Source organism: Oryctolagus cuniculus, chromosome 4 (genome assembly GCF_964237555.1).
Source record: "Oryctolagus cuniculus chromosome 4, mOryCun1.1, whole genome shotgun sequence".
NCBI classification, from domain to species: Eukaryota; Metazoa; Chordata; class Mammalia; order Lagomorpha; family Leporidae; genus Oryctolagus; species Oryctolagus cuniculus.
The window spans coordinates 94,680,328-94,701,433 of NC_091435.1; the positions used below are offsets into that span (position 1 = coordinate 94,680,328).

A 21,106-nucleotide genomic window follows, 5' to 3' on the forward strand; every position below is an offset into this window, starting at 1 on the left:
GTCGCTCCTGAACGAAAGCCCCTCTGTTCCGGGACGCACACGCCCAGCCCGGCCCTTACCCTCTTCTGGCAGGTGCATGAGCCTGCACTCCCGGGTCCCGCTCTGTCCACAGTGGGGAAATGGGGCTCCGCCTGCCCTCACTACCCTGGAGCTCAGCATCTCCAGAATACCTATACTTATTTATATTAACTTCGACTTTAAAAGTAACAGATTCATTTTCCAAAAACTAGAAGATTCAAAAAGGCAAATCGAAAACACTGCTAATATCTTGGCATATTTATTTTACTTTGTGTTTTAGTTGTATCTCCTGTGCTTGCTGTAGCTCCTTGGGTCCTGGAGAGTCCATCGGACCTCTCACTGCTCCTCCTGCCTTACTGCAACAAGACCCAGTCCCAGGTCCTGTCTTAGGCCCCTTCTGCAGCACAGAACCGGGGAGGGACTTGGGGCGGGGGCGGCTGAAGCTCTTACCAATTCCCAGAGACTGAACTGCTGTGAGGAAGGGACACTAAATTGAAGTCCACTGCAGAAAGTGTGGTCAGCATCTGTCAGAGGCGCCGATGAGATGCCTTCCAGAACTTGGCAACAGTTATGTGGAGTGAAATTAGCAAATGCACATAGCCAGTGAGATGAGCTGTCTGCAGGGGTCACTTAAAGTGACAGGCTAGCATTTGTGGAGGCAGGAGCGTGCCAGCCAGGACGTTTACACAGACGGCACCGTGGCCTCCCCGGAGCACCGGGATCCCTGCAGAAGGCTGGCGTGCGTGCACATACGTGTGCAAGCAGGGATCCTGGGAGGAGCACGGGGTGGGGGTGGGGGGGCTGTGTTGCTACTGCTCTGACACTGTCTGCATGAGATGAGCCCCAGCCTGTGGGAAGCCACTCACTGGGTTGGGGTCGGGAAGGGGCAATGCAGACAGAGCACCAAGAGCAGGCGGCCCCGCCGGCAGGATGGGTTTCCAATGCCGGCTCCTCCTGCCCGACAGCGGTGCTGCCGTGGGCAGAGAAGTGCCCCCGCCCCAGGTCCTCCCCTGCTCTGTGCGGTGGGGCCGCCGTGTCTCCCCGACGGCACAGCTGTGGAGACTGCAAGCAAGCCTCCAGGGAGCTGTGTTTAGTATTGGCAGTGACGTTTTAGTGAGCAGTTGCTAGGAGGCTGTTCAATAGAAGCCACACCCAGAGCTGTGCTTTTCTGGGCATGCTAATAACGCACCCATGAGCTTGTTGCTCGGAGGCTCGGACCCTGAGCCTTGGCACCCGAGGGTCTGGCCTGCAAGGCAGCCACCTCCCTTGCCACCTGGCCGGCACTCAGGTCAAGCCAAATGCTGTCTTGGGTGACAGGTGCATGTCGAACACAAAACGGTAACTGAGAGAGAGGACTGCTCTTTGTGGGTCACAAGCTTTATTTGATATAAACCTGATGTAGCCAACAGAGGATCAGAGTTTCCGGAGTCCCCGGGAGCGGTGGCGGGGGGCCGGCAGTGGGCGACGGTGCTTAGGTGCGCGCTGTGAAGCTCTGACAGTTGAGAGCGGACAGCGGGTAGGTACGCACGGTGTATCTTCTGGCCATGGTGAACACGCGCTGTGAACGTGTCACATTTGGAGAACGTGGGTTTCTTTAAAGCTTACACTGTGGTGGGGTTTAAATTGGACAGAGCTCTCCAATTCGGGAGAGGAGGTAGGGCGGCATTCCAACCCCCCCACAGCAGATCTGTTCTGATACAAAAGGGAAAAAATCACGTTTATTTTCACAAGGCAGTATTTTGCTAAAGTATTACACATAAAGGAAATCGGAGCTGTCTATAGGAAAACAGCAACTTTAGGAGATCACAGAAGACTCAACATTGTGCTTAAAACTTTCAAACAAACAGGTTTTAGAAAAGGGCACAGCAAGTGAGCATGGCAAGGTGCGCCCGCGTGCACGCGGACACGCAAGCTCGGCCTGGAACCCGCGGCCGGGCACAGCTGGAACACGGCCCTGTGCCACAGCAGGCAGCTCGCAGCCGTCCTGGCAAACGGCGAATGCTTCCAAAGCCACGTGGCAGCGCCCTGGAGTTCCGTCCGGCTGTGCGCGGGCCCAGGACGGCAGAGCTGCTGCGGCGGGCGCCTCCCGCGGCCGGCCCAGGCCGCCTTCAAGGAGCCGGCAGGGAAGAAGAGTGGCGAACCTGTTTCCCCGGTCAGGAGCCAAAATGCGACAAGGAAATTCTGCAGAGACGTGAGACTACTCGCGAGCTGACTGTATAAATATTTAACTTGTGCTTTTCGCCTTGCCTGGTGGTGGCCGTGCGCTGCCGGCTCTCTGAAGGCTCTGGCTGCATCGCGTGACCCCAGATAGAACTGATTTTGCGTAAAACGAGTTTGTTTCAATCAGTCCCAAAAGAGCTGTGGTATTTCAGATGGGCTGGCGTTTGGAGGTTAAGAAATAAACCCAGCATTCCCAAGGTAAAACCAAATCTAAAAGGTAGTTTTAGGAAAACGGTCAGGTGCTGTGGTCCCGATAACGCGCGTTTTGATGTTCCGTGTGGTGTCATGGAGAACTGAGCCCGCCCCTTCAGGAAAGCGGGTGTTTTTCTTCAGGGTTATCCTCAAACTCTCGTTTCAAATCTTAAAAACCGCAAGGTATAAAATACCTAGATGTGCCAATAAAGCCTTATTTTTTAAATATACCAAATGGCTATGATCACAGAAGCATTTTAGTTGCTCTGTCATTTCTCAGAAAAGTTGTGATTATATCTGAAACTTGAAAATCCTAAAATAAATCATTAGATGAGAAAAGTTAAAATTTCACATTTAGAGAACTGAACGTCTACAGCAACTCTGAGCAACGTACACGGGGCACTACGCTCCCCACAGAGGCCAGCGAGCAGCTCAGGCGCGTGCACGCCGGCCGCCGACGGCTGACCCAGCGCCCACCCCGCCGTGCTGCGCTCCGGAGTGGCTGCTGCACGCGCGTGCGTTCACGGGCTGCAGTACCCGCGGCAGGCTAACATTTTCTAAAGTGCCTATGAATATGCTTACACAAACTAGCCACATAGTATCAGGGCTATGGAGAAATTGTTTCATCTAACACAGAACAGAATAGGCCTACAGTTTAAGTTCAAACTACACGTTTTCATATACTACTCAGTTGACTTTGGAATGCAGGCATAAACAGCTCCAGTTCAAACACATACTCCAGAGAATCACTAACATTAACTGTGCTAGGACCAAAATTCTTGTGCTTATAGAAAAGGCTATTTTGAGATCCAGAAGTATCTGGTATTTAGAATCCAATGGAATAGTTCCAATTCTATAAAACAGATAGTAGTAAGTGAAGCTTAGTGAGTTTTTAATTATAAACAGATTGTGCAAATATTTAAAGTGATTATCAACCATTATCAAATCCAAAAAATTCCATTAAAATCGTGGCTACTCTGCATGGCAGTTCAGAAATGTAAAAAAACAAGAACCTGGACAGAAGTCATAGATATTACTGAGAACGAGCCCCACTCGGACAGCGCCACACTCCCGAGCTGTGTGGCCCTGGGACTAGGGAGCTCCATGGCTGTGCACAGCTGGTTGCTGGCTGCCATCAGTTTAACAGGTGGGGCTGTGAGGCCGTAATAGAAAACTGACGTGAAGGGTACAGAGAAAGGAGCTGCACTGTGTGCCCGGGGGGAGTCGGGGAGCCCCAGGCCGGAAGCGCTCCAGCTCTGCCGGGTCCTGATGGTGCAGCTAGGAGCCTGAGCACCGACCGGAACCCCATCCAGTGGCCTGGGAGGTGGCTTGTGGGCATTTGCCTCCCAGGCCTGCCTTCAGTTGCCCACTTGCTCAGAGTCACTGAGAGCTTCAGGCAGGGCGAATCCCATGTCCCCAGGCCACTCGGGCCACCCCCACCTCCGCCTGCCCTCCCCCGTGCCTTGTTCTTAGAGCCCCTCTTACCACCTTGATTTGCCTCGAGTCTAAATTTCACAGAGTGGGAACTTTATAAGCATAGAAAGTTTTTAACTAACTGTTTTCAAAGAAAAATGCACTCTATCTTGTAAAACCTATCTGTTTGGGCACCTGACCCTCACAGAGTTCCACCTGATCACCTGAACCGCACACAGGACTAGGAAAGCAGGCTCTTCCGTGAGCAGCTGGGGAAGGATGCCACGTGGAGGCTTTGGGGAGAACACAGCAGGCCTCTCTTATCCCTTAACACACGTGGACAGACTCACGAGGAGACACCATGAAGCCAGGGAGCGCGCCCGCGGAGCCCTGGGGTGTGAGAAGTGTTCTATCTCCAGCTCCGGTGGCTCACAGTTCATTAGGCCACCCTTTCAAGTTTCTGGATTCTTAACTAAGCCTCGTGGCTAGGAAGCATGGAGAAGTGGCAGATACCCAGTGCACAAGAGAACGCCTGGCGAGAATGGAGATGAGGAGTAGGGTTGTGAAGAGAGCTAAGTAAGACAGAATCACTCTTCTGTGCATGTGAGACAACATATAGAACAGCATGAGTGTCGGTATAGGAGAGTGAGTGACTGTTACACACAATGTTTTCTCCTGACTTAGCAGCAAACTAACTCAACTGCTTTTGCATTTGCATAAAAAATCCATGCAGCATACTGAATGCTAGCCCGTTTCTCACCTACGCCTTCTAGTGCTTCATACAACCAAATGAAGCGGAAGTAATCAAACCTATTAGATTCATTCCTAATCCCTAAAGGACTTTCGTCTTTAGCATTTCCATGCTAACTAAAACTATTACTGGATTTTTGTTTCTTGATGTGGCTGCCTCCTAAATATAATACCTATATAACTTTCTAAAAGTTATCTCCAGGTTTGGAGAACAATTAAGAAAAGCAGGAAATGTTGGGGAGCCCACCCGAGAGGCCAGCCCGAATGCTGCAACACCTTCCCCGGCTGGCCAGGGCCAAGTCCATGCCTCCTTCCCCTGGGTTCTCAGAGCCCCTGTCAGGTCCCCTGCTGGGTCACTGTGGGGGTGGGCTCCCACTCTGCATCCCCTAGCACCCTGCAGTGTGTAGGGTGGCCCTCAGCTAAAGCTAGACTGAGCAGGAAACTGGAGAGGCCATCTCTGACGGGAAATCTAGCTCGGCCCAGGCTCGCTGCGCTGGCCTGCGCTGGCTCCCCCGACATATGTGGTGCGGGCGGCAGGGAGAGGGGGAAGGGCAGGAACAGCCTTCCCAGTGCACACTCTGTTCCCCCACGGGACCTGCAGGTGGGGGTACCTGTGAGCAGGCCAAAGCAATGCCAGGAGCCTGTCTGGGGGAGAGCGGCTCTCTAGAACACAGCGTCACCTTCACTCCGGCAGCGCCTCCATCTCTTCGACGCTCCTCTGCTCTCCAAGTCCCCAGTGAAATTAAGGCTGGGTCACGATTCTTGACGCCAGATGCTACATAGAAAGGACCTCAAGATACAAAAGGAAAATCATGTATCATAAAAACAATCTCAGTTCAAGACTAAGAGTGAAGCTAATCAGCAGACCACTGAACTGCTATGGGTGTTAGAGGGGTAGAAAATCCTAACAGCATTGGAGAAAGGATCCATCAGACAAAGTACAAGAACTCAGCCAGGAGCGGAGGCTGCGCTGCCCGCCCGCCCGGCGCTCACACGGTGGTTTCTATCGTCTCAATCACTTCCAGATCGGACTGCGACGGGGAGAGGAGGGTGCACTCGTCCGGCTCCCAGCTGCTCTCGGGACTGTAGTCTTCCTCGGAACTCAGTTCTGCGCCTTCCTCCGTGTCCTCGTCGCACGATTCCACGTAGTGAGCCCCGACGGCGTTGATCCCGGAGTCCTCGGAACTGGAGGGAGAAGAGCAGTGATCTATTTTTGGTGTACTGCTCTCTCTCGAAATTAAGGCATCGTGTGCGGAGACCTCCTCGGGGCTCGTCTTGTGGGAGTGTGGCGCCGGCTGCTTCTGCACGTAACACATCTTCCCGTTAATGCATTTGACCTGATAGTTGTCGATAAAGAGGTCTGAAATCATGCAGTACCTAGGTGAGTCAGGGGGGAGGGGAGGCTGGAAGACAGACGCGAATTTCAAAAAGTGTTCGGTGAGAGAGACTGAGATCTGAATGGTGTTTGTGGGCTCCCGAGGCCTGGCAGGGATCTCCGTGCTTGGGAGCTGCTCCACGGGGGTCATGGGCTGGTACACGTACTTGCCTGTGGGGACACAAAGAAGACGGTTGAAGTCTACGTCGCGTACAAACCATAGTGACGCGCCAGAGTGCTTTCCTTCTGAGGACTCAGACTCAAGGGAAACTGGGATAGAATCATTCAACATCGTCACAGCCAATTAAACACAGAGCACAGCGCGTTAGTTTCATCTGGAACTCGGCATACTCTCCTACATGTGACTTTGTAAGTCATTCTAATGCTCTGAGGTCGGCTGGGAGGACACTGTCATCCTAGCTTTCTAGACAACTTCAGATGATTTGCCCATCACACGGAGACAAAGAATGTCCACGACACAGATGTTAAAGCACATGTTGTAAATTGTGTAATTCCATTTTTATCTTTAGTAAGTGAATGTTACACTTAACTAGAAAGATATACCAGCTTGCTAGAATTATGAACAATGCTCACTTCCTGTGTTTTAATCAGAACTCATACACTCGTTATTGAACAGGCAATGGCCTGCCGGAAGGGCCCGGCCGCCCTCCACGACTGGGGTAAGGGTTAGGGTGTGAAATGATCTCTGCAGACTCAGAGCTCATCAGTGGCTTAAGTGAAGTCATTCTTCCTGATACCAAGCAGAAGTGAAGGCATGGGGAGAGATCAGGGGATGACCTGCTAGATGCTTCTAGAGGACCGAGAAGCTTATCCCCAAACCCTCCCCTCTGCTCATCTCTACCTCACATAGTTACATGCAAGGGAAGCCTCCATGAATCTGGTCCTAACGTGTCCCTTTCCTGGTTTTCTTTTGTTCGACATTTAGCAGTGCCTCCCAAGTGCTAGGTGCTAAGGAAACAGAGATGAAAATGACCCAGTCTGTAAGTCTAAAATGATTTCAAAATAAAAAGCTGGAGGCATTTCCCAATGGTTAAGATGCTGGCTAAAATGCTGTGTCCCACCTCAGATCACCAGGGTTGGAATCCAGGCCGTGGCTCCCGACTCGAGCTTTCCACCTAGTGCAGACCCTGGGGGCAGCAGTGATGGCTCCGATTATTGGGTCCCTCCCAGCCACGTGGAGACCTGGACTGGCCCACATCGTAGACCTTTGGGTGGTGAACCAGAGTGCTCTCCCCCTCCCAAGTGAAAAGCTAAGGGGGAAAATTCCTGAAAAATGACATAGATGGCAATGCCACTGTGGCATTATGATCTTGGATTTTTCTTCCTAATGTGACCTATGTGTATGACAGGGCTTTTTTTTTTTTTTACAATTTATTCTTATTTTAAAATGTTTCAAATAGAGAAAAGTATAAGAGTTAAATATGCACACACATTTAAAAATTTTTAACATACTCCCATATTTGCTTCATATGTAAATATTATTTTTCTTGAAAGCAGGAGTGGTACATTAGTATCATACAATGTGAGATTCATGACAGATCAGAAAATGAGAAGGGTACACTGTTAGGTTAGGGATATAATTCAGTGAAGACAACATTTATACATATAGACCAATAAAATGGCATCCACACATTTTTATACTGTGTGTGTGTATGTATGTATGCAAACACACACTTCCATACAGAAGAGAAACACATTTATGCTTGGCTTATTTCACTTAGCATAATGATCCCCAATTCCATTCTGTTGCAGATGTCAGGATTTCTCTTTTCATGGCTAAATGAATGTCAAAAAATGCCCGGAGTCACTAGCCATCAGGGAAGTACATATAAAAACTGCAGTGAGGTATCATCTCACTCTAGTTAGAATGGCTGTTAATCAAAAAGTCAAAAAAAATGTAAAAAATAAAACTGGTCAGGATGTGGAGAAAAGGGAAGGAACCCTAATGCACTATTTGAGAAATGCAAATTAGTATAGCCTTTGTGGAGTACAGTACGGAGATTTCTCAAAAAACTAAAAATGGATCTACCATATGACCCAGCTATCCCACTTCTGGGAATATATCCAAAGGAAATGAAGTCAGCATAGGAAAGAGATACCTACATGTTTACTGCAGCTCAATTCACAATAACAAGGATATGGAATCAACCCAGATGTCCCTCAACTGATGACTAGATAAAGAAAATGTGTATATATACACACGGGCTATTACTCTGCTGTCAAAAAAATGGCAGGGCTTTTTAAAAAAACTGTATATTTTTGTGAAGTACAGTGGTACTTTAATACGTGTGTATAGTACATAATGGTCAAATTAGGGTAATCAGCATTAAACTTGTAAAACACTTTAACTTATAATAGCTGCACTTACATCTGGGGTCCAGTGTGATAATATAGGTATATAGTGTACACTGATCAAATCGGGATAAATAACACTTTCACCTCCTTCTTAATACTTTAGGTTGAGCCTCGCAGCTCCTCTCTCCTAGTCATTCATAAGCCATACAATAGATTATTATAAACCACAGTCACCACACTGCTAGAAGAACCTACTCTGTTCCTTCTGTGTTCTGACACCTGCTACCCAACCTCCCTCTGTCCCCCTCCTCTAATTCTCTTCCCATCTCTAGTAAGTCCATGTTCAGATCAACTTTTTTTAAGCTTTCACACGAGAGAACATGAAGTATCTGTATTTTTGTGTCTGACTTCACGTAACATCATGTCCTCCAGTTCTATCCTTTTTGCTGCAAAAAAGACAGCAAAGGGGGCCAGCATTGTGGTGTAGCAGGTTAAGCCACAGCCTGCGACACCAGCACCTGGTATGGGTTCAAGTCCTAGCTGCTCCATTTCCAATCTAGCTCCCTGCTAACAAGCCTGGGAAAGCAGCAGAAGATACTTGGGCCCCTGCACCCATGTGGGAGCCCAAGTCATTGCAGCCACTTGGGGAGCAAACCAACGATGGAAGACCCTTCTCTCTCTGTGTGTCTCCCTCTGTCTCTGTAACTCTGCCTTTCAAGTAGTCTTTAAAAATGACAGCAGAATGGGTGGAACTTGAGATGAGGCTTCCTAACCTCAGCAGCACTGGCACTGGAGGTGGGCAGGTCTGCTGTGCTGGGCCATTCGACGCACAGCTGGGTGGCTAGCAGCAGCCAGCCCTGCACATGCCACGTGCCTGCGGCAGCTCCTCCCCTCCTGAGACACTCAGGGAAAAGGTCACGGATCAGATCCACTGGTGGAGGAGGTTCTCAAGAGCACCTTTTTTGAGGTAAATCACCCGTTCTAGGTGCTTGTTCTGTTTAGTTTATTTCTTGGTCAGATTGAAAATCCTTCTAGGATAGCAGTCATAGTTATAAGGAACATACCTTAAGTGTTTAATGTTTATTAAATCATAGAATACATGGGGACTTCAGAAAGGTTGTAGAGGAGATGGAATTGAAGATTATTATTTTAAGCTCTTATTTCTCAAAATAAGCTCCATTAAGTTCAAGACACATCTATAAGTGATGATAACCAGGGATTCTGCCCATCACTGAAGAACTGAGGGGCCTGGGAATTTAACCTTGGTAACACAGCCTTTTATTAGCGGAAGAAAAGTGGTTGCCTTTTAAAATTTAAGATTAAGGGAAGTGGGGCCAGCACTGTGGCATAGCTGCCTGTGATGCCGGCATCCCATACGAGCGCCAGTTTGAGTCCCAACTGCTCCACTTCCAATCCAGCTCCCTGCTAATGAGCCTGGGAAAGCAGTGGAAGATGGCCTGAGTGCTTGGGCCCTTGCACCCATGCGAGAGACCAGATGGGATTCCAGGCTCCTGGTCCAGCCTGGCCCAGCCCTAGCCATGGCAGTCTTTTGGGGAATGAACCAGTGGATGGAGAATTCTCTCTCTCTGTCTCTCCCTTTCAAATCAATAATGTTTATAAAAAACAGGAAGGGCAGTGAGAGGAGCCAAGTCCGTGACAGGCTCTCAGAAGTGCCCTCGTCTGAGGGAGGGATGAGGAGCACCGTGCTGAAGCCTACCTGGGCGTTTTTCTGCTAAGGCGTTGGCCAATTTTCTCAGAGCACTCTCGTAATAAGCAAATGTAGCAATGCCTTCAGCTGCCCAAACACCGCTCCCATGGTCTTTGCTCCTGACCAGCCTGCTCCATTTCCCCTCCTGGGAGCCGCTGCTTTACTTGTGCTGTGTCTCCGGGACTGTCTTGGTTAAGCCACAATGCAATTCCTGTCACAGCTCCTCAAAGAGGTGCTTCAGGCTGGCTCTGGACCCCAGCTTTTAAAGTTTCCACCAAAATCTCTGCGCTTATCTGCAGCTGAACTGCGCACAACGGTTCTGGCCCCGGCAAGCAGAAAGCTTGCTCCGCTCCAGCTCCGGTCAGATGAGGGGTCGGCGGTGCTGGCTTCTGTTTCTGCTGCTACCCACCAGTCCTCCTCGAGGGTAAACAAGGTTCGTTTTCCCTTACAAATGTGGGGATCTTTGCCCCATGGGCCATACCTTCGACACCATCTCAACCCTTTTCAAAACAAGTTCTCCATCTGTGAACTGCTGCTTTCTTGGGGGCACTGTCCCCATAAACCGCTTGTAAAGCATCAGTGGCTTCAAGCTTACCATAAATGTGATGTTTTCTCTTTAATTTTAGTAGAATTCATGTTGATTTTATAGGGGCTCCTTTCAAATTCATGTCCTATCCTTAACAGTGCCTCAAACCAGATCCTGTTCAGGCATATTATAACAAGTTAGTGTTAGTTTTATTTTGGTACAAAAAAAATTGAAATGTGTGTATAGATCCTTTCATAATTCTTGTCTGCATTTTCCATGGGCTTTTAAAGAGCCACCGTAGCAACAGTTTCTTTTTTAAATTTTTAATTATTTATTTATTTATTTTTGACAGGCAGAGTTAGACAGTGAGAGAGAGACAGAGAGAAAGGTCTTCCTTTTTCTGTTGGTTCACTCCCCAAGTGGCCGCTAGGGACAGCGGTTTGTGGCCGGCGCGCTGCGCCAATCCAAAGCCAGGAGCCAGGTGCTTCCTCCTGGTCTCCCGTGGGGTGCAGGGCCCAAGGACTTGGGCCATCCTCCACTGCACTCCCGGGCCACAGCAGAGAGCTGGACTGGAAGAGGAGCAACCTGGACAGAATCCAGCGCCCCAACTGGGACTAGAACCCGGTGTGCCGGCACCCCAAGCGGAGGATTAGCCTAGTGAGCCGCAGCACCGGCCGTAGCAACAGTTTCAAAGATTATTTGAAAGGCAGAGTGGCAAACAGACAGGGAGAGACAGATAAAGGTCTTCCATCCACTGATTGATTCTGAAAATGCCTACAACAGCCAGGCGAGGCCCACTGAAGCCAGGAGCCTGGAACTCAATCCTAGTCTCCTGTGTGTCTGGCAAAGCCCCAAGTGCTTGAGCTGATGCTTCTCAGGATGTGAATTAGCAAGAAGCTGGAACTGCAACAGGAGCTGAGACTCCTACCCAGGTCTCTGATATGGGATGCAGGTGTTCCCAGTGCATCGCAACCAGCAGCCAAGCATCTGCCTCAGCCAGCGCTCCTGGACGTGGAGGCTGCACACGGTAGGCACTCAAGAAACGCTTGCAGCACAACAAGGACTAAGTTTGCTCTGGCCTCAGTGCACTCCGCTTTAGTTACCAACTGGTCACAGCTAGAGGATGATCTTGGCAGCTAAAACCATCCTCAACCGAGAGGGTCCAGGGCTTTACTTAGTCCTAATACAGAGGGAAGAGGTGGTCCTGCTGTTGGGACTTCTCCAGCACCCCTCTCCTCCTGTCACCGAGTCCTCTCCTCTCCTTTCTCCTTCCCTTTTGTGCTGGGTCCTGTTTCCTTGCTTTCTCTCCTCTTGGCTCTTCTACCTCTTTCCTTCTCTGGCCTCCTCTCCTCCAAGATTCTGTGTCCTCAGAATTCCTGTGTTTTAGCCCTGAGACCAGGTGATGGTACTTAGAGGTGGCTCTCTTGATAGGTCATGGGTTTAATGTCTTTGTAAGAGGAGGGGACCAGGGCCTCTCTCCCCTCCATGTCAAGGACACAGCACTACAAGTGAGGATGAGTGCCCTCAGCACACACCAAAACTACCAGCACCTCCAACCTGAACTTCACAGCTCCCAGACTGTGAGAAACACGTCCATCACGTAAGCCACCCAGCCTGTGGCATTTCATTATGGTGGCCCAAACTGACCAGCACATGTGGGAGAGGAAGCTGTAAACTGTAGCTGAGATTCCATTTCCTTCTACAAGGTGTACCTCTTAAACCTGCTTATTCACACCAAGGTGGCCGCCCACTATCTGGTGATAATGGGGCTAATGAAAGGAAGTGGCCAAGAAGAAAACAATAGTGAAGGTGGCCACTTGAGAAACAGAATTTAGTGTCTGTTTTTCAAACACTGTAATACTGTATTGCTTACTATAAACAAATAAACAGTAAAACCACTCCTACAAGGATTTAGATTTTTAACGAGTCCAGGGTGGTTGCTACTTTGCTCCAACCTTCTGTGGCCAGCTCTGCTCTCAGTCATGACGACGGTGATGGCTGTGAAGCTCTGCAAGATCCTAAATTATCCAGAAGATCCAGTAGGTCTACTACTGTGCTCACTAAGAGAAGAAAATGAACTAACACTTCTTCAATAGCAAGACTTGGAACAAAGGGGCTTCTGGCTATTTAGCTAGGAAATTCAGTAATTCTTTACTCTAAACAGTTGTCTTAAGGGTTTACCATGCCATTTACAAAATAAATGGATGAGAACTTTAAAATCGTAAACCTTAAAAGGAAATCAGGGCTTGGAGAAAAGTAAAGTAAAAAAAGGATCAGGATGCCACACGATACAGCGATCCCACTTCTGGAGGTACACTCAATGAAGATCTTAGAGATACTTGTATGCTCATGTTCACAGCAACCAAAGCAACCCAAGCATCTGTCGAAGAATGAACAGATAAGAAAACAGGTCTCTGCACACAATGGACATTAATCGGTCTTTAAAAGGAGAGAAACTGGGGCCAGTGCTGTGGCATAGCGGGTAAGGCCGCTGCCTGCAATGACGGCATCCTATGTGGGTGCCGGTTCTTGTCCGGCTACTCCACTTCCAATCCCGCTCTCTGCTATGGCCTGGGAAAGCAGTAGAAGATGGCCCAAGTCCTTGAGCCCCTGCACCTGCGTGGGAGACCCAGAAGAAGCTCCTGGCTTTGGATCGGCACAGCTCTGGCTGTTGCGGCCAATTGGGGAGTGAACCAGCGTAGGAAGACCTCTCTCTCTGCCTCTCCTTCTCTCTCTGTGTAACTCTTTCAAATAAAATACATACATTTAAAAAAAAATAAAAGGAGAGAAACTTTGATACATGCTACAACCTGGATGAATCTTCATGACACTATGCCAAGTGAAATAAGCAAATCACAGCAAGACAAATACTGTGTGAGTCCATTTATTTGAGCCACCTAAAGTAGTCAAATCCACAGAAACAAAGTAGAATAACGGTCACCAGGATTTGGGGTGTAAGAAGGAAAGGGGACTTATTTCAGTTTTTGCAAAATGGAAATTTGTGGAGATGGATGCAAATGATATTTGCATCACAATATGAATGCTCTCAACTGTATACTTTAAAAACGGCTGAGACGGTAAATGTATTTTACTATGATATATATTATTTAAAAGTAATCAGTATACTTCACCATACTAAGAGAATGTAGCGAAAGATGCATATGCTCCAGAACAGAGCACGAATTCTTACAACTCAGTAACAAGAGGACAGCCGGCTGTTTATACAGGAAGGTGTGTGGCTGTTCCAGAGCGCCGTGCTGGCCAGGCGGGGTGGGGAGGGAAATGCTCTGTCTCCCGGCACCCATCTCAACACCTCTGCTGTGATACTGTACTACTGTTTTTCAACTAAGTTGTCACTGGGGGAAAATGAGCAAAGGGTACATAGGAATTCTGGGTTTTTCTTAAAATACGTGTGAATCTATAATTCTTGCAAAAGAAATCATCTAAAACAAGGGGAGAAATGACCCCACAGGAGCAATGGCTTGCCCTTTTCAACGCATCGTATCAGGAGGTCCACGCTGGTGATGGTCCCAGTACCGGTGCTGTCTGTCAACGCCGAGCACTCGCTCAGTATGGTGGCTGTCTAGGTTTCCCATCACACAGTTACTGTTTTCTCTGTGTAAGAAATACATGAAGACTATGCAGATACCGTGTTTCTCACCACACTTTCAGCCCTAATTTTAGCAAGCAGAGGTGGATCGTATCTGCAGCAGTCACCACTATGGCATTTGCTAAACAGTGATTTTCTACTTATGTTGTTCCTCCTGTATTTATTAGTCAGACTTCTATGTAGCACCAGGACTTGCGAGCTGAAATAACTTTTTCAATAATGAAACTGATTAGGCAGTACAATGAAGATCCCCAAAACCAACTACAGCCAGAAAATGAAAATTTCATACACTTTATTTCTTCTAGGGGATTCTGGCTCAACAATTTCAGCTATTTTTAAGCCAATCAAAAGTACAAAATAAGGAACTTCCACTGTTCTTTTAAGTTCTGATTCATAAAATTCTTGATTTCCTCCTCTTTGGTGTTATGGAATAATATGTAGTGCACACACTTCACAATGCCTCAGCGAGACACTAAAAAAAGTTGATGTTGCCATCCTGGGTCTTTGATTAAACAAAGAAGAAACAGAAATCACTACCTGCTGAAGCTCACGTAATAAGGGCCAGCCGTGAGAAACACTGTGTACTCTCTTCGGAACTGATAATGTTTAGATAATGCGCTATTAGTTTACTGCCATTAACTCCAGATAACAACCGGATTTGTGGCCCAAATGTAATTATATAGCAGATAGATGCCCTTGAAGGTGTTTCTTTCTGTTGGTTTTAGGGCACTAAAGGAAGAAAAAAAATACAACGGAAAACCTAAACACAGAAAGTAAACTAGGGGCCAGTGCTGTGCACAGTGGGTTAAAGCCCTGGCCTGAAGCACCAGCATCCCACATGGGCACCGGTTCGAGACCCAGCTGCTCCACTTCCAATCCAGTTCTCTGCTATGGCCTAGGAAAGCAGTAGAAGATGGTCCAAGTCCTTGGGCCCCTGCCCCCATGTGGGAGACCAGGAAGAAGTGCGTGGCTCCTGGCTTCAGATCAGCGCAGCTCTGGCCATTGCGGCCAACTGGGGAGGGAACCATTGGATGGAAGACCTCTCTCTCTCTCTGCCTCTGCCTTTCCTCTCTCTCTGTAACTCTTTCAAATAAATAAATAAATCTTAAAAAAAAAGGTAAACTAAATTTTATACATCTGTTCAAGCTATTGTTTATGTTAAATATTTTTGAGGGTAAGTTGTACATTTAACATTTTTTTATTTGAGTGACAGAAAGGGGGCGGGGGTAGTCAGAGGAAGCTCCTAGCTACTGGTTCCATCCCAGATACCCACAGAGCCGGGGCTGGGCTGGACCAAAGCTGGGAGCTGGAAACAACATTCAGGTCTCCCATGCAGCTGGCGAGAACCCAATCACTGAGTCATCACTGCTTCCGCCTAGGGTCTGCATTAGCAGGAAGTGGAGTCAGGAGTCAAACCAGGTACTGAGAAGCTGGGGTGCAGGCACCTTAATAGCTAGGCACATTGTGCATTTTGATTGCTAAAAAAAGATCGTTTGGGGAAAAAACGGGCTCTTTTTCTTTTGCCAAGGTAGTTTTATGGCTGTGAAATGTGTTATGACACATGAAGCATTTTGCTTTTAGGGAATGCAAAGTAATTTAAATATTAGTCTAAGCAAAATATAGTAGAAAGACTCTGAAAAAAAAAAGTGGTCTGGGGTAATCTACATGAGCAGCTCCGCTCTCTGACTTTACACAGTGACTCACAACTGTGTTTACTTTATTCCCAAAGGCAATACATTATTTTCAATTTTTTGCAATGTTCACTGAGTAGCAGATCACACACTAAAAACAAAGAATATAGTATTTATTATAACCAATAACATTTGTGGCCTGACCCTCCACCATGCCCCACTGGTAGTCAATATTCTGTATTTTTATACTCTGACCTAGAACAACATTAAAGTTCACATATTTTCTAATTTGTTCAAGTCCCCAATTGGAAATTTACATAAGATCTTCATTTTCTCATTTTAAAGTGGTGTAATTTCTTTCATGTGGTGGGACATATTAATGTAAGGCAAATCCCTACTGAGATAGACCACCAGAAGCATGGTTTACTTACTCATTTAACAAATGTTTTCCAATATCTACTGTGTTTATCCAACTAAATCAGATTCTATGGGGAAATAAAAGTATGATTTGTAACCACGCTTCTAGGAACTTTCAAATTGAGATAGACGATATGGCGCTAGTTCATTTCCCGGCTGCTCCTCTTCCAATCCAGCTCTCTGCTCTGACCTAGGAAAGCAAGGGAAGATGGCCCAAGTGCTGGGGCCCCTGCACCCACGTGGGAGACCTAGAAGAAGCTCCTGGCTCCTGGCTTTGGCTTGGCCCAGCTTTGGCTGCTCTGGCCATGTGGGAAGTGAGCCAGTTGATGGAAGACCTCTCTCTCTGTCTCTCCTTCCCATCTGAACTCTAGCATCTGTCACACTGTACACAGTCTGCTGTGCACAGAAGGCAGAGCTGCCTGGAGCGCTTTCCAGCACTCCAGAGCCTCACCAGGGCCATCATCCGGCCGACCCTGCTGACCCTGTGGCTCCTCTTCTTGAGTCTCTGATAGGCCCTGAATGCGCCCGGCTAACTTCCTGACTCAGCTCCTCCTGTAAACTTTTAACCATAGCTCTCTTCTACCTGACCTGGATCACAAACCCTACCGTCACTTCCACATTGGCCTGCACTCATTTCAATCTAACAGTCACTGAGCCTCAGTGACACGCCAGGCACTCAGCCCAGGACAGAGGGTTAAATGCCAAGCAGGCAAATTGCCTCCCTGCCCTCACTGAGCTTTTTTTTTTTTTTTTTTCTGACAGGCAGAGTGGACAGAGAGAGAGAGAGACAAAGAGAAAGCTCTTCCTTTTCCACTGGTTCACCCCTCAATGGCCACTGCGGCCGGCGCGCTGTGGCCGGTGCACCACGCTGATCTGAAACCAGGAGCCAGGTGCTTCTCCTGGTCTTGCATGCAAGTGCAGGGCCCAAGGACCTGGGCCATCCTCCACTGCCTTCCCACACCACAGCAGAAAGCTGGACTGGAAGAGGGGCAACCGGGACAGAATCCGGCACCCCAACCAGGACTAGAACCCGGTGTGCCGGTGCTGCAGGCGGAAGATTAGCCTATTGAGCTGCAGCACCAGCCCTCACTGAGCTTATTACACTCAAGAATGACATATTATCACTTATGTCATCTCACAAAAAGAGACATACTCACAAACTAGCAAAAGTGATAACCACTAGGCCAAATGCCCACTCCTGGCTAAGATGCTGGCTAAGGGGGTTGGCATTGTGGCAGAGTAGGTAATGCCACCGCCTGCAATGCCAACATTCCAGACAGGCACCCGTTCGAGTTCCAGCTGTTCCACTTCCAATTCACTTCCCTGCTAATTACCTGAGAGAGCAGCAGAAGATGGCCCAAGTATTTGGAACCCTGCCACCCAAATGGGGGACCTGGATGAAGCTCCTGGCTTCAGCCTGGCCCAGCACTGGCTATTGCAGCCATCTGAGGAATGAACCAGTAGATGGAAGATCTCTCTCTCTCTCTACCCCCTCTCTATAATTCTTTCAAAATAAATAAATCTTTAAAAAAAGATGCCAACTTGGATGCATCCCTTACCAGAGTACCTGGGTCCAATGCCCAGCTCTGGCTTCTGACTCCATCTTACTGCTGGTAACCACCATTACACTGACAGCAAAATTCTAGCAGGAGCCTTACAGACCAGGAGAGAATGGGATGACATAGCCAAAGTCCATACTCTGCCTTTTTCCCTCCTCTACCAACCTTAGTGAGACAGCAAAAAACCACAGGACTGCAACTGAGAGGGATTCAGCAGCCAGCTGGTGAAGCCCAGCACTGGGAAGATCCTAACTGCCCTGTCCCTAGGCCAGTGCCTGTGGTTGGAACCTCCAGACTCCCCCTGGTAGCAGTCAGAGACCTGCACCTTGGAGGAATGAACTTGTTTCAGTGTGTATCACTGCCAGCCTCACAGGGGCCTGGCACACATCCCCGAGATTATACAAGACCTGCGCACCATAAGGCTATGACGCACCTAGTGCCCACCTGGGCAGCTAAGCAGCCACATCTATCATCCCTCTTCCAAACTTGGGCAGATAGCAAGGAACCCAAAGGACTGTTCTGGGACTCGGTGCCAGGCTGTAAAATCCTAAAAGTGCCTGCCTCCAGGCTAGTGCTTATTAACAGAATCTCTGGAACTGCTCTGGTGCCAACTGCAATTCCATGACCCCAGCTAGTCAGTCTTATATCCCAGCCAACATCACTAGTGACTGGTGGAGGTGGCCTTGGGATGTGAATCCCATCATAGCAGCAAACAGACCACATGCAAGTTAGATTTTGGTCTTGTGCTCAGACTGTGCAGGTATCAGCAGCAGCAGCAGACTCCAGGTGTGATAATGGCATCATGGTCATGGTAACCACAAAACTGGACATCTAAGCTAACACCACAAAGAGACTTGTAGGCAGACTAGCTCTTTTTGGAAATTTCCTGTTCATTTGAACAACACATCAACTGTGGATCTGGGGCAAATCTGAACTTGGAGTATACTTGAGGAATGAAACAGTGAAAATACACCAACAGTGCCCCTACAGCAAACATCAATGGAGGGCGCCATCTAGTGCTCAGATGGCAGAAGTGTCCACAGGCTCAGAGAAAAATGGCCTAGAATTTCTGGAACGAAAGCCACTAAGACTACTCTAAGTCATTCTAGTCATCTCTGATATCTAGAAGACACTGCACAACAACTTCCAGGGAACCATGACCTTGACCTAATGAACAAAACATGGTGCCAGACACCAACCATCTAGGTTTTAAACTTTTCAAATACTCAGATGAAAATTTCAAAACAGCTATTTAAAGGAACTAAGGAAACTTAACTGTAACACAAACAATTTAATATTCTATTTGAGACTTAACAGAGAGATGGACTAAACATAAATCTTTCAGCTGAAAGTACACTAAGTGAAGTTTAAAATGACAGAGGCATCAACAGCAGAATAGATCAAACAGAAGAATCAGTAAATCTGAAGACACACTATTTGAAAATACACAAAGAAGAAAAAAGAAGGAATCAAGAATTTTTCAGGTACTCTGGGACAATGTGAAATAAGTGAATATCCAGGTTACTGGGGCTCAAGGGACTTGAGAATGCCAAAGAGACAAAGCATATTCAAAGAGAAAATAACAGAAAATTTTCCAAACCTAGAGAAAGATTCACCTATCCAGGTACAGGAAGGTCACAGGTCACCAGTCAGATTCAAACCAACGAAGGCTATCCTACATATTATAATCAAGCTCTCCAAGATCAAAGGTAAAAAAGACATTCTCAAAAATGCAAGATAAAAATAACACATAAAGGTGTTTCAATTCACCTGACCACAGACTTCTCAGTAGAAACTTTAAGTCAGAAGACAGTAGGATAAGACTTTCACAGTATGCCAGCAAGAAAAACTGCCAGCCAAGAATACTGTACCCAGCAGAGCTATCCTTCAGATATGAAGGAGAGACAAAGACATTCCTAGACAAACGACAGCTTAAACATTTTAATCACCACCAGACCTGTCTTAAATGCTAAAAGGAGGGGCCAGCATTAGGGCAGTCAATTAAACTGCCACTAGTGACTCTGCCAGCATCTCATACTGGAACATCAGTTCAGTCCCAGCTGCTCTGCTTCTGATCCCGCTCCCTGCTGATGCTCCTGGAAAAGCAGCAGGAGATGGCCTGAGTACCTGGGCCCCTGCACCCATGTGGGAGACCCAGATGGAGTTCCCAGCTCCTGGCTTCAGCCTGCTCCAGCCCTAGCTGTTGCAGACATTTGAGAAGTGAATCCGCAGATGAAAGATCTCTGTCCCCTCTCTCCATCTCTCTGTTGCTCTGCCTTTCAAATAAATAAATTTTTTAAAAAAATATTAAAGGGAGTTCCTGAAGCTGAAAAAAAAACATTAACAAGAAGAAAATGTCAAAAAGCAGAAAAATTTACTGGCACAAGTAACTACAGACAAATTCAGAATGCTTGATTATTGTAAACATGAAGACTAAAAGCAAAGTAATTAAAAAATAATAACTTCATTAAAATGTTAAGACATAAGAACTACAAAAAGAGGTAAAATGGAATATCAAAAATTCAAAATGTGGGAGGAGTTCTTCATTATTCTTCTTTTCTGTCTTATAATCAATGTAAGTTGCTAGCATTTCAAAACAGATTTTTATAATTAAAAGATATTTTTTGTAAGTTGCATGGTAACCACAGAGCAAAACTACAATAAAGACTTACCAAAAATAATAAGCAATCAAAACCTACTATTAGCTATCCACAAAGGAAGACTCTAAGAGAAGGAGAAGGAAAGAAATGATAATAAAACTAGAGAAGTATCAATATGGCAGTACTAAGACTTTACCTATCAATAATTACCTTAAATGAAAGTAGATTAAATTGCCCAAGTAAATGATATAAAGTGACTGAATGGATTAAACAAAGAAAACAAGACCCAACTCTATACTGCTTGTAAGAGGAATGATCCTTCCATATATCATGAAAGGATGTTGTATTGTTATCAGATGTTTTCTCTGCATCTATTGAGATAATCATATTTTTTTTACTTCAAATTGTTAATGTGACCTATCACATTTATTGATTTGCATATGTTCAACCATCCTGGCATATGAAAGATAAATCTCACTTGGTCCTGGTGAGTGATTTTTCTGATTACTGTTGGATTTGATTAGCTAGTATTTTGTTGAGGATTTTTGCATCAATGTTGATCAGAGATATTGGTCTGTAGTTCTTTTGGTACTGGATGTCCTGGCTAGAGCAATTAGGCAACAGAGTAAAATAAAGGGCATCCAGATTGGAACATAGAAAGTTAAACTGTCACTGTTTACAGATTTCTTATATACAGAAATCACTAAAGAGTACATCAAAAACCTATCTAATAAATGGATTTGGCAAAGTTACAGGATACAAAGCCATTGT

At 46.9% G+C, this 21,106-nt stretch overlaps 1 protein-coding gene across 1 annotated transcript in view; it reads right to left on the reverse strand.

Moving 5' to 3' along the window:
* Positions 1 to 1,379: 1,379 nt before the first annotated feature.
* The window catches only part of C4H3orf70 (chromosome 4 C3orf70 homolog), an 86,262-nt gene continuing 66,535 nt past the window's right edge, over positions 1,380 to 21,106 (reverse strand). Inside the window, exon 2 of the mRNA XM_008266586.4 lies at positions 1,380 to 6,139. Coding sequence (XP_008264808.2) covers positions 5,583 to 6,139 — 557 coding nt within the window. The 3' untranslated portion in view covers positions 1,380 to 5,582. The remainder of the gene's footprint in view (positions 6,140 to 21,106) is intronic.